Raw genomic sequence first — 10,919 nt, 5'->3', positions numbered from 1 at the left:
TAACATCTATCCTATTAATGGATTTATTACTATCATATAAAGATGATGATGATGATAGTGATAGTGAACAAGAAGATGTAAAGCAACAGAAACAACAACCTAAAAAGAAACAAAAGAGCACAATAGATACATCATCGACGTTTGTTGGTAGAGATGGAGATATACCTGATCTACCTTTAGAAATAATAGATAGATTATCAAATGTCAATAATAGTCAAGATGAAGATATTGGTACCAATGGAACTAAACAAGATGACAACAAGATTGATAAACATAAAGGAAAGAAAAGACAATTTGAACATGTTGAAGGAAATTACCCAACCTTTGTATATTTTGATGGTATGTTTTCTTCAGATGGATGGTTGGTACTTAACAGTTGGGAAAATATTAATTAATATACCTTATATAGTTCCAATTGATAGAAAAGATATGGAATCAATGATAGATGAAGTCCGAGATATTGGAAATGAAATGGGTATTGGTCATCAAGTAGATCATTATCATGTATCACTATCAAGAGTATTTCCAATGAGAGAACATCACATTGACTTGTTTTGTAATCAATTAAAATTGGAATTAAAAAATATTCAAAAGTATGCATCAATAATAATAATAATAATAATAATAATAATAATAATAATAATAATAATAATAATAATATTAACAGTTAAACTATATTTATCTATTTATTTATAGATTTTCAATTCAATTTGAATCAATATCAACCTTTTTCAATGATGATAAATCAAGAATATTTTTATCATCTAATGTGACGACTGGAATCAAATCTGTTAATCGTATCATTGCAATGGTTGACAAATGTCTTGATCAATTTAAATTCCCTTTATTCCATGAGGTATGTTATAATTCATATTAATATTCCATGTCATGTCTATCATCAATTTTGATTAATAAAAATATTTATTTTTTAAATTTTAAAAGATTCCATTACCACATTTATCTATTTGTGGGGGTTTCCCATCTGATGACACCAGTAGTGATAATAATAATAAATCCAGTGGTAGTCCAAAAGTATTAAATAAGCAACCATTAAAGAATAAATCAAATGTCATCCAGATCGATAGGATATGTTGGAAGATAGGAGCATTTGAACATTCCATCGATTTGTTATCATCATGAAACCTCACACCCCCTATTACCCCAAAGGGGTGGAATAAAAATTATTTTTTGTTTGATTTCTTTTTTTCCCAAGAGAATCAGCCCTGACTTTGCAGAACAGAACTCTTCTCCCTTCAATTCATTCTATTATTATTATTAAAATATAAACTATATTCTCATTTCACATTTATAAACAAGACCAAGATAGAGATAGAGAGAGAGAGAATAGAGGGGTTAGATTAAGACATTCAAAGTAACTTTACCTACTACCTCCAAGTAGAGAGACAAGAAAGAGAAAGCAGTTATGGCTGGTCAAAGAAGAAAGGTGTTAAAGATTGTTATCATTGGTGAAAAGAGGTATATAGTTGTTACATAAACAGAAGAGGGAATCAACCAATCTAGATTGTAACTGTGTTTGTTTACTTATTTTCTCTCGTCTTTCCATATTTTAGTGTTGGTAAAACAAGTATTCTTAAAAGATATGTAGACCAACGATTCGTCCCTATGAAACCAACTATAGGAATTGATTTTGTAAACAAGGACGTGATGGTTCATGATAGACTCGTTACACTTCAACTTTGGGATACCTCTGGTCAAGAACGTTTCCGTAGTTTAGATATTAGTTATTATGTAGGTTGACAGACGAGTAAATACGATTTAGAAACTAGTTCTCTGACTCATTCCCACTTTCATGTTTATATTTAAAGAGAGGAGCAGATTGTTGTGTACTAGTGTTTGATGTTACCAATGAAAAGTCATTGCAAGATTTGATTATTTGGAGAAATGATTTTATCGAAAAGATTGGTGTACAGAATCAAGATACATTCCCTTTTGTGGTGTTGGGTAACAAGGTCGACGAAGAATCAAGAGTGGTATCAGAGAAACAAGCTTTAAACTTTGTCAAACAATTGGGAGGAAACATATTTTATTTTGACACTAGTGCCAAGAGCAATATTAATGTCGAAGAAGCTTTTAGTACCGTTTCAAGAATATCTTTACAAAGTTTGGAACCAGATGCTTTTGATGAAGCAACTCGTAAACCGTATGGTGGACAAAAAATATATATATATTTATTTGTTTGTTTGTTTATTTGATTGTTACTAATATTCTTTAAATTATAGTGAGAAATTAAGTTTGGAAACTCCAAAAAAAGATTCACCCTGTTGTTCAACATAATAATAATATTTTAATAATTACATAGAAGATAAATAGAAGATAAATAGATAGAAAGAAAACAAAACTAATGAAAACAAAGCAAAACAAAATCAAAATCAAAACAAAATCTATTCGATTGAACATTCAAGAAGAAAGAAATAACAACAACAACAAATTTTAAAATTACACGATTAAAGTACATTAGATAAATATATTTAATCAAGTAACTATACCACTCCTTCAATCCAACCCTTTTTAATACAATCATATTTTCCGCAAAACAACAACAATAATATTTATTCCAAAAAGAAATAAGAAAAGAGTAGGGAGAGGAATTCAACTTCCAACAAGATTCTAATAAATTTTATAAATCCTCCAGTTTATTTATTTTTGGAATATATATTTCCATTTTTAAAACAATTACCAAGCAAATATAAAATATTAAAAGTATAGATAGATTTAATTAATTTATTTATTTAATTCTTGTCCAAGGTTTAAATGGATCTTTTCTTTCATAGAATGAATCATTTGGAGAATGTTCTAAAAAGTCGATAAAGGAATCATCGACATTGAGTACCGATGCCAATTGTACAATGGTTACATTTTGTTTGTTGGATATATAGTCTGTAGACTCTTCACCTTGGAATATACGCCATCCACTATCGTTGGGAATGATCGATGCATGATTTGGTTCCTCGCGAAAGATGTATCCTGCACTGCATTGATAGTGAATGATTTTGTTGGAGACTAGACACGACTGAGAGATGTAGTTTTTAGTCTCTTCGGTCATATAAGAGGATGTGTCATTACTCTGATTGAATATATTCAATATGTGTCGATCTGTAAAACACACAGCATCACCTTTGGCAATACCAATAGCCACTGGACTATTATCAAGTGCACCAATAAATTCGGTGCGGTCTGGATTGATCGATTGGATGATAACCCACATTCTTTCGACTGCAGGAGCTGCTGCAGCTGAAGTAGTAGTAGTACCATTTCCACTAGGTGTAGCTCCATTTACACCTGGAATCTGTTGTGGAGAACATGACTGAGGTGATCCAACCACTCCATTAAAGCTACTACGCAAACTGTTTAAATAGGGTGATGATAATGGAACATTGCCAGCAAATGTTTCGACTGGTGTTCTGTTGCCGCCAGATCCTGGATCCTGTTGTTTAAAAATCAATTTTACAAGGTCGCCAGGTTGCAATGCCTCTATTTGATTCTTTGAAGGAATTGTAAATGTATATTTATATAAATTATTTTTTGTTACTACACAGAATCAGACAGAACAATTAATATTAATATTACTTTTTGTAAACTCTTTTTAAAAATACTTACCAACATCTTCTAATTCAAACATTATAATTATTTTCTTCTTCTTAAAAAAATACTAGGATATATAATAATGAGATGAGAGGGTAGGGTAGAGATTAGAGTAGAGTAGAGTAGAGATCTAACTTTATTTCTTGATTATTATTATTATTATTATTGTTGTTGATGTCGCTTGTGATTGCGCTTATGTTTTTGTTGCTGTTGTTGTTTATTAATAGAATCTTCTACTGCTACTTCTTGAGTGTATGTACTGCTGTTGTTTTGATGCATAAAATAAGTTTTTGATAACAAATATTATTACTACTATGTTTTTGTTGTTGGGGGGTTTAGACGAAGAGTTAGTTTTTAGTGTTGATCGCTGAATTGGCAGCATTGTGCTCTACCCAAAAAATAATTAATATTATTTTAATTTTTATTTTTCTTGAACGGAGGGATTTATTCCTTTTATGGAAGGCTGTTGTTGGAGTGGGCCGAGTGCCGCTTAGATTGATCACTCGACTATTAATTCTACTACTACACTTTTGTACGAATCTTCTTTTAACAATAATAGATCATCATTGATTGTTAAAAGAAGATTCGAAACCAAGCAAGCTTTACATACATTATTTATTTAATATTTATTTATTTAGGTTTGTTTAAACGTCGTCGTGTTTAATAATGATTATTTGTATTGGTAATTGAGAAACTATCTTTAAGTTGTAGACCTATTAAATGTGATTCTGGGTGATCCAATTGATATTGATAAAATGATTTGATCAGTGTAGAGTAAAGATTGTTTAGGGATTTAGTGATATGTTTTCTCCTTTTTTCTATTTCACTATGATCCAACCGGTTATCACATTCATAATCTTTTGGGTTAATTCTAATATGCAATCTTTTGAATGTATGACTCTGTTGGATAGTGTCAAAGAGTTTGTTGCATTTGGTTTGAGTGCAGCCAACGATACGTGTTGATATTGTCTTGATACTCTTTGAATGTGATATGAGATCGGTTACATAATCCCAACTATCTTGTTTTAGCATGAGAACTAGATTTCTTAGACAAGGCAATTGATCTAATCCAAATCCATAAAGATAGGGGATGTGGTTAGAGTCCTTGTTGATGCCAAAGAAGTAGTCGTCCATATCTAGTTCCAAAAATTCTAGTGTTGGCATGACGAGTGGTGTTCCAACATCGATAGTGTCAGTCTTGGGTATCACCAAGTATAACTGTGTGAGGTTGGTGTGTGCAAGTACTCTTAACCATTCTCGATCGAGGAACAGATACTTGAGTGATTTGAGTTGTTTTGCCTCTTTGACATACTCTTTAAACTCTGGTGTCCATCTATCGCCTCCCCCATAGAAACGTTTACTATAGATCCATATCGATGTGACTGTACTTGGTATTGACTTTGCAAATGTCCCAAATCGACTGAGTTTCAATGTTGTAAGTCGTGGCAATATTGAAAGTGCAGATACTACACTGTCCAAACCATCATGTTGGGGTGAAATACTATCAGATATATCAACCAATTCAATCGATTGACATTGTTGGAATAGTTTGATACATTGATCGACGTCAGATGGAAAGGCAGATCTAAACTCGATAATCTTGAGGTTGGCCAACTTTGGTGATTTCTTGTCCGTGTCTTGTAGCATCTGGAATGTTGAATTGTGGTAGGGGATCCCATCACAATACATTACGTCGTCGTAATCGGTGGTGTGTTTGATGCATAGACTATCCAACTCTGGCATTGGCAGTGACAATAATTCTAGATTGTCGGCGATTTCGTCATCCTCCTCCACGTACTTGTCCAGGTTCAGAATATGCAATTCTCGTAACTTTGGTGTGTATGACTCTACCAACTCTATTTCTTTTCTTTTAAGAGACCCATATGTCGCTGCTCTGAAATCGAGCCTCTCCAACTGACATAGAGCATATGCACCTCGTTTTTGCGTGATTTCATTGTAGTCATAACATTCATAGAATTCACCGTATGTGTATCTAGTAATAGAAACTGGCATACGAAAGCTTCGTTTCGAATTGATAGGCATTGCTTGTAGTGCCAACTTTACACGATCGAACCATCTCTTGCAAACACTTGCCAATGATAATATTTGTCGGTTATCATTATCGATGACACAGTCGGCAGAGAGTAGATCAACTATGATCTGTGTGACATAGACTGGTATTTGAATACTTTGTAATCTTTTTTGGTGTAGCCGTTCTTGTCGTGCTAGTTTCTTTCTTTGTATCTTTTCTTTTTTTTCTTTCTCTTTTATTTGAAACATGTTGTTGTAGAGAGAGTGAGGATTATTGATTCATGTAGACTGACCAACCATGTGCCTCAAAGCAAGAAAAAAAAACATTTGTTCTCTTTTGCACAGACAGAGAAGAAGATCATATCTATGAAATCACTTGAAAACTACATGAAAGGTGAACAAGATTTGAAGAGGACACCCAACCACGTTGCTTATAAAAAAAAAATAAAGAAATGGTTGAGAAATCTTGTACAGGAATTATTCCTTTTATGGAAGGATGCTGTTGGAGTGTTTTTGTTTTGAATAATGATGCTCTATTCTTTCCAAGATATTATAATATTTACAATATTGTTTAATAAATAAATGTTATTTTTTTTTAACAATAAATAATTATGAAGATAACATCCAATATTTCCAGCAACAATTCAAACTAACGATTTTCTTTTTAATATAATATATTCTTAATTCTGACAACTTGATGACCAAGGGTCCATCGCCTTATCTCTCATCTCTACAATATGCATGTTTCATTGCGCATGAATTTTTAAAACGAAAGGGGAATTTCGTCAAAAGCGCCATCATCCTTTTTGTAATGATTAGTTGTACTTTTTTGGTGGCATTAACTCTAATCTGATCAATCAGTCAACAAACAACCATCATCATCATCATCAAGTCTCAATTATTCTTTCTATCTTTCTATAAATTATTATTATTATTATCTTGTTTAAACTTACTTATAACAACTACTACGCACAACAACAACAACTACTACCACTACTACTACTTCCATCATATAGATCAACTTTTATAAACAAACAAACATTACTATTAAATATCACCTCTTGATTGAGATGATATATTGAAAAGAGATATAAAACTGGCACAACAACAAATCAAACAACAATACATTATTCAACTAGTCATTAGAAAAGTACTTTTAGATATTAGATTAGATTTAAATTGATTAATACAAGTAGCTATATCATATATATATATTATTGACAATAAGAAGAAAATAATACATACATACATCAACTACAACAACGACAACAACAACAGCAACAAACAGAATATACAACAACTATCATCATCATCATCATTAACATGAGCAGTACGAATCGTCTTTTCACTCGATTATTCCCAAGACTTAGTAAATTTGGTCAAAGAGCTTATTCTGGTTATGTAGATGCTTTACATACTAAACCTATTTTAACAAAGGTAAGATTAGGACAATGAAGAATAGGGGTTACACATACTTGATATCATGGTCAGATCATATGATGATTTACATATTTATTTATTCATTTATTCATTTAGGCAGTAACAACAGGAACATTATATTTCATATCAGATACTATTTCACAACACCTAGAGAATAGGAAAAAAGCAAGCGATGAATGGAAATTTGATTATGTACGAGCATTCAAGTTTTCAGTCTTTGGATTCGTAATCACAGGACCGACTTTTCATTTCTGGTATCATATTCTGGATACCTCTTTCCCTAAAAAGGTTTTTTCGCACGTCATCATCAAAGCGGCACTTGATCAAATCATATGTGCGCCTATATTTGATGCCGTCTTTTTCATGGGCATGGGTGTGCTCGATGGCAAGTCAAAAGAGGATATCTATACAAAACTTAAAAACGATTGGCTCAGAACCTATCTGGTAGATTGTGCTGTCTGGCCAATTTGTAATATTGTATCATTCCGTTATATTTCAAACAAACAAAGAGTTTTATTTATGAATATCGTTAATATTGGTTGGGCTGCTTTTTTGGCAAGTATAAATGCTGGTCATTAAAACAAACATCAAAAACAAACAAACCAACAACAACAATATAATATAATAGTAATAATAATAAAATTTCTCCCCTCTCCTCTCCATATGTACAAAACAACAACAACAACAACAATAATAAGTAATACTATACTATAGTCTTGGATTGATGGATTATTTAAAAAAGATATATATATTTTTTTTTATTTATTTATTTTACAATATATTTGTTTGTTTTTTTAAACATTAACTAAAAGACATAGGGAATCAAAATCTTGAGTAATATTTGATGCGCGGGCAAGTTGTTGTTTGACCCATTTGCTGGCTTTTTGAACAACCAATTCCCATTGAGATTTCTTATCTGCAAACTTTTTGGTAATGGTTGTAATAACAACAAGGGTAACCCAAACTTCGATTGGAACGGATTTGAGAACATCTGGAACGGTTGGAATGGTGAGGGTAACACTACCTTGCACCCAACTACCATTGGCTCTTTGGGTTCTGATGAGATCGATCAACAAGTCACCAGTTGATGATGGCTTGGGAGCAGAGACTGGAGTAGGGGTTGGAGCTGCTGGAGCTGGTGCTGGTGATGATTTGTAAAAGACAGTGTTGCTAGAGGTAGAGGTAGAGGTAGGGGAGGAACTACTAGTATCAGCCATCTTTCTAGATCTTGGTGGTGAAGATGACAACTTCTTTTTCTTGAGATCCTTATCCTTTTCCTTTTCCTTGGATTCTTTAGGTGATGAACTTCCACTAAAGAATGAAAATGATGGGAGCATGGAACCACCCTTTTTATAGGAGGAAGAAGCACGTCTGAGTTCAGGTTCAGCTTCACATTGAATTTCCATGGCAGTGTCACTAAGACAATCCAAATCCATCAATTGAGATTGTAGTACTTTACAGTCCTCCTCTGCTTCAAATAAGATTTGGGTGTCACAGGACATGAGGTGGTCATCATCATCTTCTCCATCTTCAAAATCACATTCATCTTCAGAGCCTGACGAAGCGGATGAATAGGAATAGGATTGTCTTGAAGAGAGTTTGGCACCAGATGAAATGGCAGAGAGAAGGTTGATGGAACCTGGACGGACGGCAGAGGTGGTGGCGGTGACCTCTGGTTCAATGACATTGACTTGTTTCATAGTTTCGAGGGTTGGTTGATCAGACTCGGCAACGACAACAAATGAAGTGTGTTTGGATACCAAACGATACTTGACACCCAACTTTGTGATTTCGTCTTTGAATTTTCCAAGATTCTTTCTTTCCTTTTCTTCCATATCCTTGATCATTTCATAGGCGGTCAAAGTGTGAAGTTGCTTGTTTGATCCACTCTTGCTAAAATCAACAACCACTTCATAGACCAATTCTTGGCCAGTTGGACCATCACAAGTCAACTTTATCGTCTTTTGAGGGGTCTCGCCTTCAACCAAATTATCAATCAATGAGTAGATAATCATACGTTCATTGTTAAAGATTGGTCTGACAATCGAAGGTGCTTGAGTGGCTTGAAGACCATCCCAATCAACGCGAATGTTTGAAATGGTTGGTTCCATAGCAATCGACATTAATTTAACGACCTGAGTTTCCATCATACTATTCTCTTCGATGAATTCATAATAACCTTTGCATGACTTTGACAAACCAATAACCAATTCTCTATCAACTCCACTACCAATACCCAAAGTAAAAATACGTGTAGTATTTGCTTCCTTTCCAACAAAATCAATTAATTGATCTCTTTCTGATACTTCTCCATCAGTCACTAAAAAATAAATTAAATCAATTAAATTAATAAATAAATGTTATCTATTTCTTTTTTTTTCTTTCTATTCTTTTACATACAAATAAAAACTTGTCTTGGATATTGTGGATCATATGGTTTGGAGAGAATACTTTTAATTGGTGGTAAGAGTTCGGTACCTCCAAGATCAGCTTGAATCTTTTGAATATAGGTAGAGGCAATTTCGAGGTTGGCATCATCGTATGGCATCGATTCGGGAAAGAGTGATTTAAAGTTACTGCCAAAGAGTACAATGTTAAACTTGCTGTTTTCAGTGAGTGAACGCATCAAGATTTCAAGTGCACGTTTGGCTTTGGTGATGGCACCTCCACTCATACTGCCAGAGCAATCGAGGAGGAACACAAACTCACTCTTTTGATCGACTTCGTCTGGCGAGATTTGGAAGCGTGGGTAAAAGTTGAGTGCCAAGGCGGCGGTCTTGTCCTCTTTGTTGTACTCTAAAAAGTAACCTGGTTTCTCTTCTGTCTTTGGTTTGACGACTACAATAAGGTTCTTATTGACGACACCGTTGTGTTCGAGTGAGATAGTGGCACGGTTTTGATTGATCTCCTTTTTGAATTGGTAGTGGTCGATTTGAATGTCTGTAATGTCGGTTGACAAATCTACCTCCATGTCCAACTTGAGACTGAGAGAGTTCTTTGGGAACATATAACGATGAAGACAGTAGTGGAGGTCTTGTAAATGGAGTCCAACTTCAGAGACGATGGTGATGGCAATAGTCACCTCTTTGCCGGGTGGCAAGTTACCAATCGACAAGTTAAAGTATCCCTTGTCGTTTTTCTCACCTAGGAATGCTTGGCCACCACTAGCAATGGCATCACTGAAATCGTTGGCGGCATCTTGCTTGCCCTTGACAGTACCTCTGAGCACCTTGTCGTCGTATTGCACGACAAAGTCGGATACAGCCGAATAAGGAGCCAATGGAATCTGGTACTTGGCTTCAACAGGTGATGGATACCCATTGAAGTAGCGTTGAGTGAATACAGTAATCGACGAGACATCAGTCATCTCGGTCTTGATGTGAAAGTCTTTTAATTCAAATTGTGTACTGTTTCTATCATTCTTGCTGATGAGTCCAACTATTTGTGGTGATGTCTTATCCAATCTACTATAGTAATATGAATAAGATGGATCTACAATTCTCTCCTGTACAGGTACATCAATCTTGTATCCTTTGATGACATCTGATGTTGATGATGAAGTTGGTTTTGGCTTTGAAAATAAATTCTTTACAAAACTCATTATGTTATATAAAGTATTTGTATATGTATATATATATGTGTAAGAAAGTTAAGATTTAGATGAGTTGAATGACGATGAAAGAATGAATCAAGAGGTTTGGTTTTGTAAAGGGTTGATCCCTTATTTTTTTTTTAAATTTAATTAAAATGTGTCGAGTTGGGATATTTTTCTTGAGCCATTCCATTTTTCGATTGAAAAGAGATCGTTGAAAAAATAATTTCGATGAATGGGTGTCTCATGAGAC

The 10,919-nt window shown here is 33.9% G+C and overlaps 5 protein-coding genes across 5 annotated transcripts; 2 read left to right on the top strand and 3 right to left on the bottom strand.

Moving 5' to 3' along the window:
• Positions 1-17: 17 nt before the first annotated feature.
• rab7B (Rab GTPase) lies at positions 18-2,295 on the top strand (the record flags this gene model as incomplete). Its single annotated transcript, XM_004350735.1, has 8 exons — positions 18-339; positions 410-593; positions 697-856; positions 943-1,032; positions 1,400-1,476; positions 1,572-1,749; positions 1,827-2,161; positions 2,241-2,295. 8 exons carry the CDS (start codon positions 18-20, stop codon positions 2,293-2,295), a joined length of 1,401 nt encoding a protein of 466 aa, XP_004350786.1.
• A 451-nt stretch (positions 2,296-2,746) lies between these two features.
• Positions 2,747-3,640, bottom strand: DFA_11840 (uncharacterized protein; the record flags this gene model as incomplete). Its single annotated transcript, XM_004350734.1, has 3 exons — positions 2,747-3,085; positions 3,128-3,549; positions 3,619-3,640. The coding sequence occupies 3 exons, from the start codon at positions 3,638-3,640 to the stop codon at positions 2,747-2,749; spliced, it is 783 nt and encodes a 260-aa protein (XP_004350785.1).
• A 623-nt stretch (positions 3,641-4,263) lies between these two features.
• DFA_11839 (uncharacterized protein) lies at positions 4,264-5,883 on the bottom strand (the record flags this gene model as incomplete). Its single annotated transcript, XM_004350733.1, has 2 exons — positions 4,264-5,188; positions 5,291-5,883. The coding sequence occupies 2 exons, from the start codon at positions 5,881-5,883 to the stop codon at positions 4,264-4,266; spliced, it is 1,518 nt and encodes a 505-aa protein (XP_004350784.1).
• A 1,074-nt stretch (positions 5,884-6,957) lies between these two features.
• On the top strand, positions 6,958-7,653 carry DFA_11838 (pmp22 family protein; the record flags this gene model as incomplete). The annotated part of the gene is made up of 2 exons (XM_004350732.1): positions 6,958-7,071; positions 7,171-7,653. The coding sequence occupies 2 exons, from the start codon at positions 6,958-6,960 to the stop codon at positions 7,651-7,653; spliced, it is 597 nt and encodes a 198-aa protein (XP_004350783.1).
• Positions 7,654-7,868: 215 nt separating this feature from the next.
• On the bottom strand, positions 7,869-10,675 carry DFA_11837 (type A von Willebrand factor domain-containing protein; the record flags this gene model as incomplete). The annotated part of the gene is made up of 2 exons (XM_004350731.1): positions 7,869-9,394; positions 9,475-10,675. The coding sequence occupies 2 exons, from the start codon at positions 10,673-10,675 to the stop codon at positions 7,869-7,871; spliced, it is 2,727 nt and encodes a 908-aa protein (XP_004350782.1).
• Positions 10,676-10,919: the final 244 nt, after the last annotated feature.

The sequence above is a fragment of the Cavenderia fasciculata genome (genome assembly GCF_000203815.1).
Source record: "Cavenderia fasciculata unplaced genomic scaffold Scf_EUAJFUG02HR96I-5, whole genome shotgun sequence".
NCBI lineage: Eukaryota > Evosea > Eumycetozoa > Acytosteliales > Cavenderiaceae > Cavenderia > Cavenderia fasciculata.
Note: the sequence above shows the minus strand (reverse complement) of the source record. Positions and strands in the feature narration are given on the sequence as shown.